Below are 23,387 nucleotides of genomic sequence, written 5' to 3' on the forward strand. Positions count from 1 at the left end.
AAAGTCGCCACAGCAGAAATCATGGCTCTATGAATAAATTTGCATGGAATCAGAGATCATATCTCTTGGCAGTGATGGCCTGGAGGAGATCCCACGGTAGGTGTGGGGACAGACGTGTTTCAATATTCTGTCTCTTTTCATTTCTCTTTTGAAATATGATCGACGGTAATGATGAGGGGGAACCCCGACAACGGTAACGCAGCCATACTTAATCTAGAGGAGATAACAAAAGAAAACCAAGGACAGCTCAGGATGGCAGGATGCCCCTGGGGCGGCTGGCCTGTTATTATGTTGGAGATGCTGCTGAGCATCGGCGTGGGGCAATTAGAGCCGGAGGATGGACTGGGGGAGGGTCCCGTCACAATAACGAGTCCAGGAAATGTCCTCAAATAAAACGGCAGCCGGCACAGACGTATGCATCGCAGTAGAATTAAATATGAAAAAAAAAAATAGCCGGAAGCAGCGATCATTAAGCTGCAGAAGTGCATAAATGTCTGGAGGTCAATGTCAAACGCCAACACAATGGAAATCCTGGACTTCAGAATTGATAAACAGAGCTACCGACTACTGCAAGACCATCTGCAATGTGGAGGATTTAAATAAATACTAATCAAATATGTCCCCTTTACACTACATGAATTCAGTTTGTTGTTTGTAATATCACAACAAAATATTCATGTTAATTTTAACAACATTTCAGTTTATTAGGAAATAATTTCAACAATGAATGCTTCTGCCAACGAGCTCAATTATCAATTCTTAAAACAAAAAACACAGCACCAACATCAATCGACTAAACAAAAGGTTGAAACAGAAGATTCTTACCCACAAGACCTCTTTTCGCTATTCTTAAATCAAATAAATATAATATAACAACCCAGAATCAACTTTGAATTAACTATTTTGTCATCAAATTTGCATGAAGGTCAATGAATTGTAATGGTAAAATTGCATTTTGTGTTTTATACAGTTATTTAGAAGACAGATAGTTCCCCCTACAAATGGTATCAGACCAGTTTAAGTCAATGCAAGCCAGCAGAATTAGACGTGTAGTCATCAGGATGAAGAACATGGGAGCTACACGTGAAAAGTGGTGAAACACGGACCAGGTCGTCGGTCTTCATCTTGCTGTACGCTTGTTGATGGGAGCCAACTAAAGATAGTGTTCCACAGGGAAAAGGGATAAACGACACAACTGGTGGGATTGTTCCGTCGACTGTTACTTGGGAAACCTAAGCCTCGGAACTTCACCCTGAATGAGGGTTCTATTGTCGCCCTTCTTAGTGCTACACTTCGTCCAGTAAGGACGACACCACAGGCTGTCAAAGGAGAGAAACATTAGCCTGCTCCTGCCAGATGTAACAGTTGGCATCGCCAAACAACTTCCATCCTTTCACACAGACATGTTTTCCATGCCCTCTGGCCTTCATCGGCTTCAATGTAGCAGGTGTTTGCCCACATTCCGAACATAAGCCCTTGTCAAACATGGCGCGCAGCAACAAGGTTGGGCAGCTGCAGGACAATGGACTCACTTTTAGCTACAAGACAGTCCTACTGTAACCACTGTCAATTTAGTGTCTGAACAGCTTGGATTGTCCACTTAGTGTAATAAAACTCTCCCAGCAAGTATATTGGTATAGTAATAACAATATAAACCAGTTTAGGGAATGCAGCAATGTCAGCTTGTCTAGTTCTGATAATGTTTCAACAGTTATAAGAATTAACACTACAATCCAAGATGATCTTGATACATAATCCAGCCACTAGGCTTTATGTGGCCATATATGTTTAAAAAAATGACAGCTTTAAATGAAAAGGACACAAGTGTGTTTTAACAAGATCTTGTAAGCAAGTTATTGAATGTCAGGTGTAGCAGTTAACCCTCCCTCCCCTGGCACATTTGTGGCTCATGCAATTTTGCCCTCCGTGGACAAGCGTGGACAGCACTGCCCCTGGAGCGTTAATGATGAAAACCAGACGGCCAAGTCACCAACATCAACTGGCAAGCCTGTGTTTCCCAGATAAGCATCACTGAGAAAAAAAATCATTACAATATATACTTTTTAATATTTTTTGCATTGTTATAGCAACCTCAACAACTTCAAGTTAATCTACTTTTATCTTAATTCTATGTATATTAATTGTCAACTTACTAAAGAACCCTTTAAACACTTTTCCAGCCACTTCTACTAACACAAGATAGCTACAGTGAAATACATGAAGCGTACTCCTCTAGTGTAATATTGACGAAAGACATCCTTAGTCTCTCTCTCTGAATCCTCTTGTACCTTCAACCCCTGGCTGCAAGCCCAGTGAACCTTCACTCTTGCCTCTCAAGTTCTTTCAAACCAGACCACTTGAACAAGAGCCTTCTCTTTTTGATCTCGCAGTTACATATAACCACACCACAAACATTGGCCTTGTGGCATATTTCTAATCAGACACTCTTGCCAGAACAACACAAACCAGTCAAAATCGTGCGCACATTTCCTGCCAAAGGAAGCCTTTACTCTCCCTTTGTACAGGAAAGGAGGCCAGAGAATGATGTTCAGTGCAATATGTGGCAGGAAAAGACAGTTCGAAAGGGGGAGGAGCTTTTCAGGCTCTGGAAGGACAAATGGAGAAAATTGGGGGGCAGACGATGAATGATTTTCAACATTACCGACTGTTTTGGTTTCAACAGCAGCAATTTTGGGAAAAAACCTATGAGGGGAAATAAAAATAAAAACTACAAACATACAGTTTATTGTCGCTGACCATTAATCTGCACATCTCCCCATAGTCAGCTATTAGAGATTGATTTTATGTTAGACTACATTTTTTAAGAAAGACTTCCCTCTAGAAACAACCATGTGCGAAAGGCGCACATTATTTAATGAATTAACACAAACATTTTATTTAAATTTCTTGCTTGGTTTTAAAAGCACATACTATTTATTCTATTAATACTACCAAGAAGCTGCCACAAATGTAAACATTTTATTGTTTGATGTTGATTTCATAGACTGAAAACTGGGTAGGGAAACAGAAACACATTTGGACCAAGTTAAATTAAGTTAAGTTGAAATCAAAAATACGTTTATTTTGTAGTTGACCTACACTTTTTCTACTCTTGAAATTGAATTGTTGAGTTTGAATTTTTCCCTACCTGAATCCTCTGCATTTACAGAATTACCATTTTCCTTTTCCATCACATATATTCTGTTAGGAATTACTCTTCGATTAGAAACTAATAATGTGCATGTTGTTTTACAACAAATGAAATTATAAATAGAAATCCTAAAAGAAATATGATGTGTCAATAACAGAGGTTTTTTTTATTATTAATTATTAACGCAATAAACAGTGCAAAGACAACAAATAAAATGATGCAATCCCAAAAGCATGCAAATTAAATGAACAATGTGCTATTTATATACACCAATTGCAAGTAAAGAAAAACTAAATATATGAAATAAAAGCTATTCTCCACTCACAAATTTAATTTGCATTTATTTACATGGGAACACATTTACTAGGAGTAATAACAGTTGTATTAGGGTCACAATGCATGAGAGCTTTTAGCAACGTCCTGATCGCACAGATAAGAATTCATTTAATCATCATTACAAGTATTGTGCAGCCCGTTTCACTTTCCATTATAATCTGCTAGAAAAATGTGTGGAGGTTCAAATGGTATCCCTCTGTAAGGCATACACACAAATTACTATTTTTTTGACTGCAGCGGCAGCTTTTATCATAGTCAACATTTAAATGTCAGCTTGCATAAATCATCTATATTTCAGTGTGCTACTCGTGCGTTAAAGACCCAGACAGCCTCATGACATGCACTCACTGAAACATGCTGTCCAGCTCTACGTGACAAATATAGTGCAGGCCCATTAATCCCAAACTGAACCAAAACTATGAGAGACATAATCAGGCCTAAAGGGGAAAAAACAAAAACGAAAACCTCTAACAATAGACCTGACATTTGATGCCACAGAGACTTCTGTGTAAAACATGATCAACGAAGAGTTGATGTAGCAATAAACAACCTCCATCCCATGTCATTGTGTCACAGTATGTTCATGCCGAGCTACATTTTAGTGACAATGATCCAGTCATGCATCGGTGACACAAAGAAGCTCTGAGGTAAAACAACAAACTGAACGATGTGCAGGCAGGATTAAAAGAATAAACACAGAATAATTGCCTACATGAACCGTAGTGATTAGAACAATAAACACTTGGATGTGGTGAACGGCCCAGTAAAGGTCAGGCGAGTTTATATTCTTAGTCTAACGTCACAGGCCTTAGTGATGTGCAGACGCATACAATAGTTTGGTAACAGAATACAAACAAAATAATAATCTTAAGTCTGACAAGAATGTATTTATGTATGTAATAATATATTGCTTATTTCATGAGGCCACGGATATTTATTTAACATTAATGTTTAGATAATTAAAATTATGATATTTAAAACCCCAGCAGGAGGCACTTTATATTGAATCATAATACATTTTTATCCTCCTGTAAATAAATGTAATGTTGTAGAGTCAAGGGATAAATGTATGCAAGGAAAGATAAATAGAACACAATCCTAATGCAAAACACATGCTGGGGCTAAACTAAAAAAATACAATGCACAGGGAAAGTAATCTAGACAGTAATAAGACCACTTTAAAAGCCCCAAACCACAAATAAACAAGCAATGAAGGCACCATAATGTTTGCACTAATCCAGGAAATGCTGTTGGCCAACAACAGGCCTCCACTGGGCAGGCGAACATATGAAGCACCCTGGGAGGGCAATAACAATAAAACGTTTCAAGGAAAACGTTGCATTTCACCAAGTCATTCAGTAATAAATATATATGGGATAAAGGCAAATCATTTTCATCATCATAATGTTTATTCACATAATTTATATTTTTATGTTTAATATGTGGTGACCCCACACATTTAACATTACAATCCGGAAAGGACATCTTAACAGAAATAAAATAATAATAAATAAAGGGTGTTATTTAATTTTAATGTAAAATAATAAGTTAAATCGGATTATCACGAAGCTCTGTACATGACTGTTGAGACATTTAAGATAAGGAGGTTAACGTTTAATAACGTGTGATGGGAATATTTGGGGTTTAACCAGGACCCTCTCCTCGTCATCTTACCTTTTTGTGTCTGTCTTTGAAGGGCAGGGCTGGCCAGGGCATCTCCTGCACAAAGTCCTGCCAGTGTTTCTGGTCCTGGTCCGACGAGATGAAGACGATTTCCAATTTGTCCTTGTGCTCGGAACTCTTCTTGAACCTGTTGTAAAACTCGCACAGGCTGCCGTTGAACTGCTTGCACGGCGCGTTCAGGCTGCATCCGAAGAAGAGCCCGAGCAGCGAGAGCTCGGCGCCCAGAGACTGCACGTCCACCTCGGCTTCCTCGCTGTTGACGAGCCGCTCCCCGAGCAGAGCAGGCAGGAACTCCGACATGTTCGGCGGCGTACACAAGTCCTCACGCAACACGCTGCTAACCTCAACCGGAGCCGCTGCTCATGTACCCGCTATGGTCCAGCAACAGCCGGTACTTCCTTCAGCTCGGTCCTGGAGGGCGTTTGAGGTTGAAGTCCCGGCGGCTCAGCGGCTCAGCGGCGTGTGAGTCCCCGCTGCTCGTGCTTCGGAGTGAGCTCTGTGCAGGAATGCGCGCTGCTTAAATCTCCCTGACTGCAACAGCGACTGCGTTTTCCCCCTCATTACTTTCAACCACGTCATCCGAACATATATATATATATATTTTTTTTTTTTTTTAAAAAGAGACTTATCTCTGCTTATTTAAATTCAACATTATCAAAATAAAAAAAATGATTTAATTAAATGATGCATTTATAATCAATCAGCATCACAAACATCAACTAAAGTACCCATCGTAATTATCTTAGGTAAATTGTTATACAATAAATACCTTTTTTATATAATAAAACGTATTATTTTTAAATTAAGAAAAAAATATTAATTGATAACCATAGTTTTCATACGCTTGACTAGAGAGCCATCTAGTGTCCATCATTGGAGATTACAATTTAGAGAGGGACATCTAGCGGGATTATTGTGTAGTGTCAAGACAGAAACTGAACAACGAAAGAAACTAGAAAGAGTGCATTTCCAGAAGAAAATGCAGTGTGAATGCTGGCCCTGCTGTGCCAGTAGTAGTATTAGAAGTAGTAGCTAAAGTATTGGTGGAATTAGTAGTTAAAGTAGAAGAAGTGGAATAAGATGTAAATGTGGAAGTAGTAGAAAAGTAAATGTAGTAGTAGAAGTAGTAGTAAAAGTAATAGTGGAAGTAGTGGAAGTAGTAGTAGAAGAGTTTCCCCATTGAAATGAATGGGGTAGAAAAAGGAATAAAAGGAAAAGTGGAAGAGATAACAGAAAGCTAGAACATAGCCCGCATTTCGGAAACGAGCTAATTGATAAAAGTTTGAATGGTTCAAATCGGATCAAATTTGTGGGAGGAGAAGCGGCACAAAGTTTAGGTCGGAGGAGAACAGGATCTCAATTGTATGAATGCTTCCCAGCATTCACACAATGATCAATTAAATCCAACAAAAGATAAAGAGCCCTTGACTTGGAAAACAAGGTTTCAGGTGTTTTCCCACCCCCCCCAAGATTTTCAAACCTTTGCATTATTCTAGAAAATATTAAATCAAGTTGAATAATACTTTTGTTCAATTATTCAACGTTACAAATCAGTAAAATGTTCTCTAAAATAACTAAAAATAAAATGGATAGATAGGTAGATAGATGGAGTGATGGATATGCTTTATTGATCCATCCATCTATTCAATATAAAATAAGAATAACATTGTTCTGTTTAATAGAGAAAGATGTATTAAAAAGGAAAATAATTTACATTATAAAAGGTTTCTAAATGTAACATATTTTACGTAATTGACTAATTAAAATTGTGCAAAATTCTTTGTAAAACTCTTTGCAAATCAAATGACAATTATAAAAAACGGAACTTTAAAAATGCATTCAAATAAGTGGACCTGAATCGTGTATAAAGCACAACTCTTCAATGAACAGATTGTGTATAATCTACAGTAGTCATTGTAGGGCTGCCACACGACAATATAAAAATGTATTTGTCCATCTTCTAGAAAAATCTATACAGGAACAAGAATTGAAGTAAAACATGTTTAAGGATTCCCCTTTATTGAATTTGGTTTGGGGAATGACACAACAACATTTTTGCAATTGAAAAGTAAGTGCAATCTAGAAGTGACTTTATTTAAAATTCAATACATCACAGTAAGTTTACATTTAGATTTGTATCAGTAAACAAAACCAGGATCATTGATCGTCCCGTGATTCTTCAGTCTTCGGTGAACATCATCTTGATCAGTTCAGCTTTGTAACACTCTTCCTCCACCAACTTCTGCGGCTGGAACAACAAAAGAAGATTTAAACAATAGATATACATGTATATATTTTCGTTTTACTGGAATGAAGTTAGTTCGTTTGAAAATTGTAAGGTAGAGGCGATCTTACTGTGCCGTATCGAAGAAGAGTAGGAACACCAGTCAGCTTTAAGGTCTTCTTAAATGGATTGCTTGAGTCCTTCCAACTGAAACACCACATGTATAAATAAAAAATAATTGAAAAATAGACTTATCATGTTGAAGATTTGCCCATATAAAGACAATTTTTACACCAATAAAAAATTAAACTGCGGATGAAGAAATTATGATTAATTTATCCCTCAATATTTTCTAATAATTTTCTATTACAAGACATAATTATACAAATAATATTAATTATACTTTTACAAGCTCCTCTATTGTTTTCATTCTATTTTTTTTTAACTTCCTGCCAATCCACTTGTAAGTTAGATGTTTTTGGAGGACGATGACAATAAGTAGCAATAGTTGTATGATTTAATAGTCAAATATACCATTTACAAAATAATTAAAAAAAAGCTAAATATATGGTTATCAGAAACAACTCAAATAGAGAAGCCCTTAGACAAGCAGCCTCTTCCCGTTCAAAATTATTTTCCTCAATTTAAAGCTCACATAATCTTTGTGTGTTAATACAACAGCAATCCCTTTGCAGCCCTGAAATTATGTTGAATGAAAATTTGCATTTTATTAGATGCTATTTTATAAAGTTATACATTTTTTGTAATGTGTCAAACACGACTTTCTTTTAAAAGAGAAAAACGGCAAATCTAGCCTAGAACGTCACACAAATGTAAAAACCTGTTTCACTTACATCAACAATTATTATTTAAAAAAATGAAGATATAAATAAACACATTTTTAAATTAAAAACATGTTGTCTTTTAACATGATTTTAAAAATGACAAATGTTTTCATTTTAAGTGCATTATTGTTAACAATCCTACAACGATGTATATCAAATAATGATGCTGATCTACAACTTTCTTGTTTTATCCATGAATAACACAAATAAAGAACATATTATTTGAATCATATAGTTTGTAAATGATTGTGGTATAATTGACAAATAAGTAATTGGTTGTTACTAAGGACTTGGCCCTGCAACGTTTTCCATCTTCCATGTTGAAATGAAATGATAACAACATGTAGTATTAATAGGGATTTGAAGTAAACAACTGTGTGCTTCATTTATCCCTCAATATTTTCTAATAATTTTCTATTACAAGACATAATTATACAAATAATATTAATTATACTTTTACAAGCTCCTCTATTGTTTTCATTCTATTTTTTTTAACTTCCTGCCAATCCACTTGTAAGTTAGATGTTTTTGGAGGACGATGACAATAAGTAGCAATAGTTGTATGATTTAATAGTCAAATATACCATTTACAAAATAATTTAAAAAAAGCTAAATATATGGTTATCAGAAACAACTCAAATAGAGAAGCCCTTAGACAAGCAGCCTCTTCCCGTTCAAAATTATTTTCCTCAATTTAAAGCTCACATAATCTTTGTGTGTTAATACAACAGCAATCCCTTTGCAGCCCTGAAATTATGTTGAATGAAAATTTGCATTTTATTAGATGCTATTTTATAAAGTTATACATTTTTTGTAATGTGTCAAACACGACTTTCTTTTAAAAGAGAAAAACGGCAAATCTAACCTAGAACGTCACACAAATGTAAAAACCTGTTTCACTTACATCAAAAATTATTATTTAAAAAAATGAAGATATAAATAAACACATTTTTAAACTAAAAACATGTTGTCTTTTAACATGATTTTAAAAATGACAAATGTTTTCATTTTAAGTGCATTATTGTTAACAATCCTACAACGATGTATATCAAATAATGATGCTGATCTACAACTTTCTTGTTTTATCCATGAATAACACAAATAAAGAACATATTATTTGAATCATATAGTTTGTAAATGATTGTGGTATAATTGATAAATAAGTAATTGGTTGTTACTAAGGACTTGGCCCTGCAACGTTTTCCATCTTCCATGTTGAAATCAAATGATAACAACATGTAGTATTAATAGGGATTTGAAGTAAACAACTTATGCTGACTATGCTCTTTCTCCAACTTGACAGTAGATGAAGACTGCTCCCTCGGCAAGGTGTGTCATCTCCCCTCTAACAATCGGCTCAGCTATAAACAGAACAAACATAAAAGGTCAAATTTCACAATTATAGTCATTGTCTAAATAATATGGCCATTACCTTGCACACAGTCTGGACACCAACTCTTTCCTGTCGCGTCTTTATCACCAGAGAAGTAAGCAAAGATGTCCTTTCCTTTTCTGTCCGAAACAGCGCTGCAGAATTCATCATAGCCGCGCACATTGACTTCCTCGTACTTCGCCATTCTTGGTCTGAAGTTGTAACGCGATCGAAGGCACAAAGTGTTTCTTGAGGCAACAAGAGACACTCCTGGTGGGAAAGAAGAAGCCGCTTTAAAAGCAGACGATGACAGTTGCACGTCCGGTCCAAAGGTTTTTAAAGGGACCGCGACGTTTTTCATTTTTTAAACAATATTAAAGGCAAAGATAATGAGCACAATTTTTCCTATTTATCAGCGCATGGGTCAAAATCTATTTAGATGAAATTTTTTTTTTTTCTCCAATTTTAATCATTTCAGTCTTGAACGCAAACGTAATTTCGGTGTCCTCGTCGTGATCCGTACTTGATTCGAAAAGGAAGTGACGTAATTTGTTGTCATAGCGGCGGTTTAAACTGTAGTCAAGCTGGGTTTTAACGCATAATACGCTACTCGTATTGTTTTTTTTAACTTTTTATTTTCTTCTATCATTTTAAACTATGCTTCTTCATTATCAAAAAGTGGAACATGTCACTTCTTTAATAAGTCCAACTTTAAATGAATGGGCGTCGAAACTTTGCTAATGCTAACTATCGTTTGCATTATTTAACACTAAATGTAATTGTAGGAGTTCAATTTTATTTTTGGAATACCTAAAGTACTTAAAGAGCAAAGAAGGGATCGATCTTGCTGAATTTATGCCACAATTTAAACATTCTCTTAATGTTGGCTACGATGATGTCACAAACAAAGGTAAACGTTTGAATTAGCTTCCTTGTTCTTTTCGCTCGACCCCGGAAAGATAACCTTTATTTAAACGAGCTTTACATACAGCAAATACCTAGCATTCAATTCCCAATGAAAATGTAATTTAACAATCTGAATGAATGTCATTTGATAAGGTGGTTGTTCTGGCCTGTACTTGATTTCTTGGACGGATTATACACTTGATTGCTGTCTTTAATATGTAAAGAAGAATTTCAATGCATGTTTCTAAGCTCCATTTCTGTTGCTGCAGCTTTTGTTCAATGAGGACATCCCTGCAAGAACCAGCAACAGAGCGATGCGTGTCAGCACACCAAGCGTCATTGTAATTGAAAAGCTAGTGCCTACCTCTGGGGAACATCAGAAAAATGTGGACAGCAACCGAAGCTCGTTTAATTTCAGTGTTCTCACCGAGGAGAGTATCAACACAGCAGTCATGCTCGCCAAAAGAGATATGAGAAATATGTCTCTTAATTCGACCAAGCAACAAGACTCTATATGTGAGCCCAGCGGCGTGGATCAGGTAACACACTGAATGAATATAAAAAGAATGAAAGAAAGAAATTAATTGACAACCTCTCCATCGACAGGATCCAGAAAAGGAGCAAACTAAGCCAAAGTTAAAAGTGCTAAGCTCCAAAGTGAAAACAACCAGACCTTTATCAAGACCTCTGACCAAACAAACTAAGCAGATACACAAGAAAAGTCCAACTTCTAATATTCATCGTGCTGAACACAAATGTACAACTTCTAGCTTTAAGCCATTAGTAGACAGCCACAAGTCAGTATTAGGCCTAGAAGTTTGTAGGCTGCAGAACGAGCTCGAATTGTATGTCCAAAAAGTTGAAGAACTAGCCAATAAAGGTAAACCACAACATATTATATCATAATTATCTTAATTAATTGTACATTTTTGTGTTGTAAATTGTACTTGTTTCTGTGATGCCATCTGCTCATTAGAAGAGAAAGTGGAAGAACCAACGGACCCTGACGAAGAAAAAAAAAAACAGCTACACAGAGAGAGACAGGCAGCTCGTTCATCACGCTTCATTTATGATCTACAGCACCAGGTAGTTGTAGTCATTGAATGGTTTTTGTGTTTTCTAAAATGTATATTAATATGTGTTTTTTGTAAATTATTGCAGGTGAAAGAGATTCAAGATGACATAGCAAAGCTGCATGGCCAGAATGTTTGGGAGACAAACAAGGTGTGTACGTTTTTTATACCAATTTTTTTCTATTTCAGTACAAATACATCAAAATGTATGAATGTAGACGAAATATTTTGATACAGCTTTCCAGAAGAAGTAGTCTCACAAGATAATAATTAACTTTTACAAATGTATATATTATTTATATTTATGTTTCTGTTGTCATTTGTGCACTCTGGCATCAAGGTTTTCTTTTGTGATTCAGTCCACAGCAGTCCACAGACTTGCTGCTGCCCACCGTGGGACTCTCAGGGCCCTGCATGTTGTCGTTCAGCAGATTGAAGATCTGTCCCGAGGCATGTTGCCACCTCATCACAGACATCTAGGCCAGTTGATCCGACAGCTTTCTTTGTGTTCAGCCAAAGTAGAATTTGAATATGGTTCATCTGTGCCTGAAGCAGCACTTAACATCCTGCAGAAACTGGAGGTAAGATCAGAAAACCCACAAGCAACACACAACAGCTGTTAAGTAATATTTAATAATGTTTATGTTTATTAAGTAAAGTCCTTTTTATAATGTCTTAGACAACTATTCAGTTTTACTAGTTTGACTGAGAGCCATCCATCTAATCTGTTTTATCTGTGGACATAAACCAACATCCCTAAACCTATTATATTATTTTTAAAGTATTTATACTAAATTGTATTTGTTTGCATTTGTAACGCTCTGGAATTGATGATAAATACAATTATTCCAATTTCAATGTATTTATGTTTCTATTCTATCAAAGAGTTTGTATTGCCCATAAACAAATTGAATTAGTTCATCTTTGTTATTTAATTGGTTCCCTGACAGACTTTAATTCAGTCCTTTCAATTGGGAGATATTCTGGACCAATTATCGGTGCACACTTAATTTTTTTTTTTTGCACCAGGCATGATTGACGTATAAGATGAGAAGGACTCAATCCTAAATCCTAAGTTTTTTATATATTAGATTGATAAAGGTATTCTGTTCATTCTGCATATTGTTCCTGAGTGTCGTCTTTCTCTCATCCTTGTAGACTTTAGATTCTGTGTGGAATAAACAAACACTGCAATTCACGCATGTACCAGCAAGCCCTCCAGGCAGGCAGTCCACTCATCACAGCGTGTCGCCTCATAGAGCCTCCAGAGGACCTAATATTTCTAACCCTCGAGGGCGATTTAAATCCAACAATCCAAAAAGAAATATTCATGGTGAGGCCTAATTCTTTGATCCTTTTATTGTTTGTTGGTATGGAAACCTGCTCCTCTTCCTGTTGTGACTAAACACCCTAATGTGAGGGAAAGAAAATGACTCCTGCTGCCTTCAATTAGACCCGAAAAGGAACCACGGAAACCATTAAGAAAGCTGTAATTGAGATATCCATGGGAACTGATATATTATTGTGGTGCTTTTAAGTCCCTGTGCTCATAATTTTAAAAATCCACAGGGACAGTCGTTGGAAAAAAAACAATGATTTGCTGATATTCAATATTGTTGATTTGATTGTTTCATATAATCTGCCTAATATGAAAATATGTTATCTTTGTTGCTAGCCAGGAGGAAGCGATCACAAAAACCACAAGTTACATTTTCCCAACCTTTGTCGAGGAAAGACGCACTGAGAAGCTGCCTGAAGCATCTTGTCCAGCAGAGGGGAATAGAACTCCGGTTTCCACAGTCAGACACTCCTCACAGTAAATCGAAGGCCAAGCCAACAACGATGGTAATTTTGAATATAGAACTCCTCTTATACAGCCCAGGAGACATTGCAATATTTACAATCTCTACGTGACTCTTCTCAGAGGCTAGATGTCAGTTTCCATAAGCCCACTGTTGCTTCCCGGCTGAGAGTGAACCAAATCCCCCCAAAAGAGCAGTCGGTACCCTGGATTCCTACATCGCCTCACTCTCCTCGTCTAGGCCGGTAATTATAAGTTCCTTGTTAAGTTACTATTGCTATCATTTACTGACTGCTTTTTGAGCTAATGCTCTTTACTGCAGACTCATAGTAATTATAATCATTTGATACAAATAAGAGTACATTTTCACAATTCCTTTTTCCCATACATCCTGCAAGCAAAAGTTTATATGCATTTTGTTGCTTGATCTAAAACTTGAACTGCACAGTTTTTGTTTAATGTGCTAATGCAGAGTTTACTCCATTTTAAGCTGTTATATGTGGACAAGAGTTATTGTTGTGATTTGACTGGCTGCTTACAGATCACCTGAAAGGAGCCAACCAGAACCTCGTTGTCTCTTCTTCCCTGAAAAATCCGGACAGAGTCTCCCAAAGCACAAGACAGATGTGTCTTTCGGTGAGGAACCTGCGATGAGCTCAGAAAAAAGAAGCCAAGAACAGAAAGAAGCAATCAGGTGCTTGCCTTTTTAGCAATGTCATTTTGTGTATATTTACATTTTATACTTCAATTTAAACTGATGCGTCACCGTAATTGCCTAACTGATTAAATCGGAGATCTCTGACGTAGTTTAGTTCTTGACTTTGTTCCTCTTTTCCTCATTTCTATCATGTTTGAAGGACTTAAAGTTTTGCAACCCTTTAAAGAGAGAATTGCTGATTTGAGGTTACCTGTTTTGTTCAGATGTGCCTGGCTGGATACAATGACTGAAAGAAGGCTGAAGGAACTAAACCAGTTGAGCAAGCAAGAGGGCGAACGCCTTCAAAGATTGAGGTAAAGAGCTTCTTTGAAATAACAAGACCATGCAAATTTTAAGGATTTTGGTTCGTCGTTGAAAAGACTAAAGTTTTGGCGGGAAAAACTAATGATATAGAACAAAAAATGTTTTAATGCTATTGGGAATTCTTTAATTTTGTATTCATTTTATTAAATTATCCTAAATATGAATAAATAGTTTACACAATATTGCAGTATAAAAACACTTTAATTTAAAATAATTTTTCGATTTTTTGATTTCCCAAGCAAAGGCTTTGCTCCTCTAGGTCTTAGGTTTCCAGGTATTTCAATAATGCCCTTGTTCTTAATAAGAGGCAAAAAAGAATTATCTAGAAAAAAATAATGAATGTAATAACCTTATAAAGTTATGAGTTAAACATTTTTCTACATTCTTTTATAGAGGATACTATAGGTGTAAGTATAGTGTGTATGACATACGCCAATGAAAAAGTAACAATCCAAGCAAGTTTTTTTAAATTCATTTATAATGTTGGATATATACTGTATGTGTGTTTTATAAGTGTAAAAATAATCATCCATAGTTTAAAAAAAGTATTCTGCCAGATAAGATGGACAAGTGGGTTGTCCACATGGTAAAGCTTCAGGGGAAAAAAAAATGCCAGAAGCATTATGTGTAAAACAAACATTAATATATTTCTTGAATAGATAAACCTGATCCTCTTTCTGTCTGTCTAGCATTGAAATCATCTATCGGCTCATCTAAAAAGATACCCTAAAACTCAATCTGTAGTAATTTGAATCAACTGATCTCATTCATTTCATCCTGAAATCATTGAAATTAAAAGTATTAAATAAAAGTCAAATGTTATTTAACATCACAGTAAAATACTCTAACACTAATTTATGACCAAACGTTTCATAGTCAGAAAATATTTGCCTCAATGTCATCCAGTTCTCTTTTCAAGTGATTAAAAGATCCTTGTTGCTGTTGATAGATTAAATTAAATCTTGTTTCATTAGAGACTCCAAATATCACAGTGTCCTGACTGCGGTAATGGGGGAATGCTAATGAGTAATGTGACCTCGTGCAAGGAAAATAAATGACAAGATTACGTTTTAATCAAGTAATTGAATACCGTAATGTTATCTCAAAGGTTGTGTTTGTTTTCAGGTCGGACATAATTTCACCCACCCAGTGGGCAGAGAGAGCAGAGCAAAAAGTCAGACAGAGAATTCAGCCACTGCTTGATGAAGTGAAGGTTAGTTTGTTTACATTTTTAATAATTTAATTGTCACAAAGGCCAGAGGAGATTTTGGCCAAATCTATTCTTAATTGGAACACCTATTTTTATGCTTGATATAGCAAACAAGCCTGACAGGGAATGTTGCGAGTTCTTCCCTGAGGTTGTCTGAGACAGAAGCGGAGATGGTGAGTCTTGTTACTGCTGCCAATAACTCACAGGAGATGAGATACTTGGACCACCTTTTGAATAACCCATGAATGGGGAAATGTTGCAATCGGCTCAATAATCTGTCTTCTGTTCTCGTGAATGTTGTGTCCCTGCAGGCAGCAGAGAGGGCTGAACAGCTGAGCGAAGCCATTTTGGAAGATTTGTTGCGTGAGGATGCTGCACCAGCAATGAGGGGGGCTGAGATGCACAGACCCTCTCAGAGCACGACCAGGCACGGCCAACGAGCCCCCACCCTTGAGAGCATGCTGCTACGTATGGAGGAGATACAGGTGAGTGGTACCCCGCAGATGAGTTGTCCACAGAAAGGTCACCGCAGTACCAGAAAGGTCACGGAGGATCAGATTATCTTTAGTGACAGCTCAGCTGTGGCTGTATATCATTGGTGGTCACAGTGTTTACAGTATCTGTTTCTATCTGAGCAGAGGGACCATGAGGAAGTGAGGAGGAGGTTTGCTTCCATTACCTATTCAGACCCACAACACTGGGGGCGTCCAGGAGGAACAGGTACATCAATATAATTGTCTAACTGATTAGTTCTGGATGGATCCTCTAGGTGGTGTAGTGCTGCTGCAGGTTTAACAAGTAACGTCCTCATTTGTATTCTAACTCTGTTTTCCTCTTTTGTTTCATCCATCTGCCTCAAACTCAACAACTTCCGCCTCCCTCTCTTCCCCTCCTGGTATTACCCAGGACTTCAATCCTCTGGTTCAAGGCCAATTTCTCCGCAGCCAATTAGAATCACAAGGCCGGTTTTAAGTCTGAACCCTGAAGCTGATATTGTCCTAGAGAGACCCTTGGATACTGGGTAGGTTACAGCGTCCTGCTTTCTCTTTTCTTTTGCTTTCCCCTTGAATCAATTTTTATTTCAACTTGCTGCTCCCTGCTGTTTTGTGATGACGGTTCTAATTTGGACTGTTCCCTAAATAATAATTAGACTGTAATGACTGTGCCTGACCTATTTAACTCTTGTCAGCGGATGTTATGCATATTGGCTGTATTACCATAATTTAAGCAAAAGGTGAAACTGTTATCATGAAAGATTATTATGCATAAGGGAGTATTAGTTCTTCTTCTTTTAACTTCAGTTTCCTTAAAGGCTTTATCGCAGGATGAAAACCTGCATCCTTATAAATAATGTCAATATAAATCCACAATAATATTTATTTTTAAACAGTTTCACTTGAAATACAAAATAAAATAATTATTTAATAAAAATGTAGGGTTGGGCGATTGTATGAAAAAAAAATACTGGCTTGCATTTTTCACCCAGATCTGGACTAGACTAATAGAGAAATTAGAACATTTTATCCAGACAATGTGCTGTTGATGTTTTTCTTGCATGAATTGTCACTAAGGCATAATTGCCTTCCCACTGGGAGAACTTGGTAATCCACAACACTTTTTTACCTACCGTACAGCCGGGCACAGTCTATTCCTGACTCCGGAGGTTCCACACAGAGACCTTCCTCTACCCTGAGGTATCGACACAGCTGTTGTTCTCAAATTAATGAGAACTTCACAAAAAGGGGGGAGATCTGAGCTGTTGAGACCGAAGAGTCAGCATGTTGCATTATTTTATCATAGAGCTGTCCACCAGTGAATTCCAAACAGAAGGGACTCTTACAGAAAAAAATTTTGGCAGAAAGAACTGGCTGCAGATGCCTTTGTGAACCAGGTGTAGAAGAACTTCATGGTTTACGACAGATTATCTGACAGATTTAAAGGCTTACCTGCAACAGACTCTGACATGTTGCACGTCAAACAAGTTAAGAGATATTTTTGGCATCATTATGTAACTCACCTTGTGATGATGTGCACAAGCTGAAGGTTTAGAATTCAGATTTTTCCAATGCTTCTATTTTTGGGAGTTTTTATCCATTTTGAATCACATTCTTGTGAGTGTGGGATGTTTGTAATCCAGCGATTTGAAGACACAGTCACATTTTGTGCTGGAGCGGAGTTTTATTTATCACAAGTTTTATTTCTCATTTTATCACCATTTTAAACGTCCCTGCAAAGTTGTTACAAAAGTAAAAATTTAAAATAATTATTTATTTGTTGCTAAAAGCCACCTTTCACACAACACAATAGGATTTTATGCTCCCTTTATGTATATTGTTATTAGCAGTGAAGAGTTGTCGATCACTTTAAAGCATTTTAAATTCTATTTCACTGAGGCAGTTGTTTATTTATTCATACAACAATGCTCAACATACTCATTGAATTAATCTTGAGGAGGCTTTTGTAAAGATGTGTCGTACCAAGCATGTTCATGACAATTACCATTTTATGTGCGCGTCTGTCTGCTCCTTTCATATATAAAGAAGACACATTAGTCCTACAATGAAGGGTCTCCACTGAAGTACTTTGGAGTAGATTTAAGGGGCAAAAAAAATAGAAAAATTGGCTTCATTCTTTTCATTTATAGCCAACTGATTGTCTTTATAGCAGTCATGACAACCAACAATGCATTTTCATTTGCCGTGTGCTGACAGTTATGATGAAGAAAAGCTTTGGAAACGGGACCACCTGGAATCTTCCCCGGTGGAAAAATTAGAAGTATTGAAGTGGAAAGCTCTGTGCCGAGTGGGCGGTTTTAGTTTGTACAGAGTTTTCTTCAGGGGCCGACCATGTTGCCCCACGTTCTTAAAATAAAAGGCTGCTTGGTAAATATTAATGATCCTTGTCAGCAACAAAGGATTTATTTTATTCTTTAAAATTATGGGGCTATTGTAGCAGAGGCTCAGCAGAGTAAAGGCTTTCACATCCCTTTAGCTTTTATTTAGAAAGTGTCGGCGTGTATTGGCTTTCAGTAGGAGTTAATACGATTTGAGTGTGTCTGTGATCTTTCACTGAGCATTTGCCACCAACAGCCTAAAGAAACAAGGTGCCACAACATATTAGGCTGATTGTTTAAACCATCATCTGAGCTTAATTGTTTGTAGATTAAGATAAGCATTTCATCTTAGATGGATCTTAAAACCTCCATAGAAGAGTATGTTGTACCTCAACTGAATGCCTGTATGCTTTCTGTCGATTCCTGTCACATGCATGACATTGTTTTTAAGGTTATTAACGCTATCGGGAGTTATTTGTTTAAGAACTTTTGCATTTAAAGCAATCGTAGTAGCCAAAAAAGGATTATCCTTTATAGTGTTTACTGAAACTGTTACCATCTTAGTATGTATATATAATTTTGTACTGTAACATTAGCCTTGACTCTGCAAAGGTCAAGATGCTTGTTCGTGTCAGGTTTACTGGAAAAGTAAGCTTTTCAACTAATGAAAAGAACTGAACAAAAACTCTATGTTGGAAAATCATGTTGCAGAGAACCCAAGCCAGGGTTCCTGTTGACTCAGCCTAACGGTCAGATGTATTTTTCATGCACTTTTGTTTATTTGTATGCTTTTTATTTTTGCAGTTTTTACCTTAAGACTTAAGTCCGTATACATAAAGACTATGTTGAATTGATCTATGGTGCAGCAAAGTAAGCAACCCCTCTGTTAAGGAATTAAAGCGAACTCGGGGGGGCTATATACAGCCCCGTGCGTCTCTATTTACTTCCTGGAAATCTGATGCAATGAATGTAGTTTTTTTACTGCAAGCTTTTTTATCTGCCAATGAGGTTGCAGCAAATAAAGTTTGTAAACTACTACATTACTGTAACAGAGGAAGTAAAATTCATGAGACCAAATTCAGAACCAGTTGACATAAATTGTCATAAAATCATTTTTTGACTTCTCCATTTCTAGTTTAGTGATCTCTTTTATTAGTTTAAGCTTGCTACTCTATCTTAAAGATGGCATCACTAGTTTATCATGTAGCATCCAAAAATGTAACAAATTTGCTGTACACCATCTTGATCTCCGTAATCACCAGTCCATCTTCAACACATGTCTGGTACTTGTCAGCAGGCTATTTTTTAACTGCTACACCCTTGTTTTGGAAATAAATGCAGTAATTCAGTTTTGAGTAAAGTAACCCAGAGATCTTATTTTGTTGTTTTGTTGGCCTCCTGAGGGATTTTCTTTGTACAGACTCGCGGCTGCTGTTCTGACAGTCGTTTGTTATTCCTAACACTCAACTACCCCAGAGCCCAACATCATCATCTGATAGAGTTGGCTCTGCCATGCTTCCCGAGTTACTTCTTTTAAGATAAGTAACTGTGCCCAGGGTAAAAATCATTCCACACAAATGTACTTTTAAATTAAAAATGGAGAGAAGATAATGTTGGTAGAATAAAGCGAGTGAGGTGTTTGATAATTATTCTGAAACAAGTCAGACAATGTTCTTCAATCGATGAGCTGTCACAAGAGGGCGGATGATTGTAGCAAATGATGACACTAAGACTATAATCAGTCTCATAAAACCACAATGTGACATTGTTTTATGAGACACGTCAATAAAAAAGAGATTTTTTTTTCTTGCAAAAGAAAGAGCCGCACATAAAACAGTGTATCCATGGTGAGGGGCAAAGGCAGAGACCCCAATCGCCCAGTGCTTAACTAATGGCGACTGTTCCATCAGCAGGTCAAAGAAATCAATGAAGATAAAAGAGCCTCTGGGCATTATTCTCAACCTTTCATGTGCTGTTTCGTCTACTGAACTGGCCCCTTTTGTTTGCGAACAAATGTATTTGAAATGAGCTCAATGTTTTCTGAATCGAGACGGACTACCCTTTGATTTGAGATGGCAATTTTACTTTAGTTTGATATCTTTTTATAAAGAGTAGAATACTCTGTTTGGAGCAACTTTGAAGTTTAAATTCTTGTGCATGTTGATATTTCCTATACTGCTTTCCTCCCACAGTTGAAATACATAGCGATGTTAATTTTATGTTAATGCAAGAATGTGTAGTCAGTCTCTGTGGCCTTCGCCTCTCGCCATAAATAGCTTGCATACATTATGTCTATGGTTCCCAAACAAAGAAAGGAAAATAATTACAGAGGGAGAAGAAGAAAAGAAATTGATCCAAGATAAGATGAAGTATTGTAACTTTGCAAATGGATCAAACTGTGCACACCGTGACACTTTTTTCAATGTTTAAAATTTATTGTTTTAATCACTGCACACGTCTGTTGTCTGCCTAATAAAATCAGACCAAGTTTGATCCAGCAGGATTTTAAATTTTGGAACCGTGTTTGTGAGAAACCAGTTGCATTGAATCTGGGGTGCATGAGGGAAACCCACTTTGGAAAATGCTGCAACACTAAATATAACACAAGGAGTCATGTAACTAGGCTGACATGTGAATGCAGAATTTTCCTAAAACCTGGTGATGTCCAGCTGAGCCCCCAACTAGCTTTAATGTAGCTAGAGGCCGACACAGATAGGTCCCTCTTTACATTAATCACTCTGATGCGGCTGCTTTTTAAATCTAACCTAAATCTAAATTGTTGTTTCAACAGAGTGCTGTCAGAAAATGGCGAGACAGAGGAATCTCCTCGAGAAAGACATCCGCCCTGTACCAGAAGCACCACGTTCCCAGGTCCGGCAGAGAAAGTAGCAACTGTTGTTTCTGTTCCACGAGACACGCTGAGGAGCATCTACAGATACCGGGAAGTGTATAATTTTCACCTGCAGGACAGGGCTGGCGAGGCTCTTGCTGGCTACAACTCCTGGGCCATCGCAGATAGGTATGACTCCACAATCAATAGTTAGAATTCAAAATAATTTGATTAATTAAGTATCTTTTTTAGTATAATTAAGCGCAACATTCAAACAGTCTTGTTGAATCACGCCTGTCAGCAGCATGAGACAAATCTGTTTCCCTCTAACTCATTTCTCTACTGCGACCTGGATTTTGGCACTTGCTGTTTATGCTTCTGAGTAGAACACGCCAAGTTGAGTGGTGTGCCTACTGTGCCGCTGCTGTTTTCTCCCTAACATGAATTTGCATACTAAACAGAATTCTTGAGTTGGTGCAATGCAGAAGACGCCCTCTCATCTGTGCGACTTCAATTCTTTCTACAGATGAATTTTAATCGACTTTATAGAGTTTCAGCTGGGTCCCTTTTTCCAGCACATGAAATAAATTGAATTCATGATACAGATTTTGTAAAAAAAAAAGGTGTTGTGTTCAATGTTTGGTTATAAGGTAGAATTCGTCATGTTAATGTCAATAAAGCAATGCAAATATGTGCATGGGACCAGCAAACATTGCTGTAAATGTAGGGATAAATTCAAATGTATTTGAACCTTGTAACCTATGGAAAATAATTTCTTGTTCAAGACATGAATCATTCAGACTTGATTAAGTAAAAGGTCTTATGAATCTAAGTAGGTTTATTTTCTCCCATCTGCGACCCTAATAAAGTGATCTAGAGTGTTTGTGTGTGTGTGACAGCGTTACCCCGCTGTGGTCTCAGTGTGTGTTGACCCAGATAAAGATTATAAAATAGGATTCTGGATGAAAGCAGTGCAACGCTTACCTCGTTCTTCCCCTGAAAGTTCTTTCTTCACAACTGCTTTTTTGTTGTATAAAGCCTCAAAAATCTCTTAGTATTCCAGATGGTCTATTTGTCCCAGCTACTTAGGACCACAGGCGGGGACACACTGGTCATTTATAGTAATTAATCCGAGGTACAAACATCACACTTTGCTTCACTTCTTTGCACGTAAACAGTGTTGCTACTTAAGATCACAGACATGCATGTGGTCAATGAGGGATCTACACGTGTCTTATTACACTTAAAGCTTTAAAAGAAAGTCTATTTAAAATGATTCAATCTCCCTCTTCCGCAGTCTTGCAGAGGAATTCCTGTCCGAGGCCATGGCTGACATCGCAGCAGAATTCCAGGATGTTGCGGAGGAATATGCAGAAGCCATCTTCACTTCTGAGTTCCTTCACCCAGTCAGGCCTTCTGCTCGGGTTCTGCCCACATGAGTGTTCTTTTCTTTATCTTTTTTTTCAAGCAGTGTTATTTTTTTTAATTTGTTTTTGCACACTCATTTAACCCTCTATATGTTTGAGGTTGAACTGTTCTGGTTTGATGTTTGTGAGTCTATAATAGAAATCATGGGGTATTCAAACTGTTATTTAAATGACAACTATGTGATTTACACTCCATAAGAAGTTTTTTTTAAGTATGAGATGGGATATATAATGTCACTGATGGATTTGTTTCTTATCTTCTTTTGTCACAAGAGTTTTTCTCAACCTGTGCCTTCATGTTATGTCTTGGTCTGCCTGTCCCAGCTCTTTCGGGCTTGAGGGGGACTACCTAGTCAGGTTTTTAGCCTATAAAAGGGAGTACACTCACATTTACGGACATGTACTCAGTCAACTACTGTTTGTTTTTGGATCTTGGGAGTAAAATAAAGTAAACCTGTTTCTTGAACGAGTCTATTCCTCTTCCTGCTACACAATGTGCTCAGACTGCTCCACTCTGTCTTAAATATAGCCAAAATGCATTCAGAGATGAAATGTAGTCATTTTATTATTTTTTACCATTTAATATTCACGCAGCAGTTGAAAGACTGGGGTCTCCCACAACAAACAAACAAACTTAAAATATACAGAATTATTTAATTTTTTGTAAGAACAATT

At 37.0% G+C, this 23,387-nt stretch overlaps 3 protein-coding genes across 3 annotated transcripts in view; 1 reads left to right on the top strand and 2 right to left on the bottom strand.

The window, feature by feature from the left end:
- The window catches only part of nxn (nucleoredoxin), a 48,450-nt gene extending 42,807 nt beyond the window's left edge, over positions 1-5,643 (bottom strand). Inside the window, exon 1 of the mRNA XM_087795795.1 lies at positions 5,162-5,643. Within this exon, the coding sequence (XP_087651921.1) occupies positions 5,162-5,470 (309 nt within the window). The 5' untranslated portion in view covers positions 5,471-5,643. The remainder of the gene's footprint in view (positions 1-5,161) is intronic.
- A 1,525-nt stretch (positions 5,644-7,168) lies between these two features.
- Positions 7,169-9,917, bottom strand: txndc17 (thioredoxin domain containing 17). Its single transcript, XM_087795845.1, has 4 exons — positions 9,672-9,917; positions 9,519-9,600; positions 7,526-7,601; positions 7,169-7,418 (listed from the first exon to the last, which is right to left on the bottom strand). The coding sequence occupies exons 1-4, from the start codon at positions 9,814-9,816 to the stop codon at positions 7,350-7,352; spliced, it is 372 nt and encodes a 123-aa protein (XP_087651971.1). The 5' UTR covers positions 9,817-9,917; the 3' UTR covers positions 7,169-7,349.
- A 186-nt stretch (positions 9,918-10,103) lies between these two features.
- On the top strand, positions 10,104-23,178 carry kiaa0753 (KIAA0753 ortholog). The gene is made up of 18 exons (XM_087795844.1): positions 10,104-10,521; positions 10,787-11,056; positions 11,124-11,397; positions 11,494-11,603; positions 11,679-11,741; positions 11,950-12,171; positions 12,749-12,923; positions 13,266-13,435; positions 13,515-13,636; positions 13,933-14,085; positions 14,313-14,402; positions 15,538-15,625; positions 15,730-15,795; positions 15,934-16,107; positions 16,261-16,342; positions 16,529-16,643; positions 21,247-21,474; positions 22,583-23,178. The coding sequence occupies exons 1-18, from the start codon at positions 10,492-10,494 to the stop codon at positions 22,722-22,724; spliced, it is 2,574 nt and encodes an 857-aa protein (XP_087651970.1). The 5' UTR covers positions 10,104-10,491; the 3' UTR covers positions 22,725-23,178.
- Positions 23,179-23,387: the final 209 nt, after the last annotated feature.

Source organism: Callionymus lyra, chromosome 7 (assembly GCF_982586985.1).
Source record: "Callionymus lyra chromosome 7, fCalLyr1.hap1.1, whole genome shotgun sequence".
NCBI classification, from domain to species: Eukaryota; Metazoa; Chordata; class Actinopteri; order Syngnathiformes; family Callionymidae; genus Callionymus; species Callionymus lyra.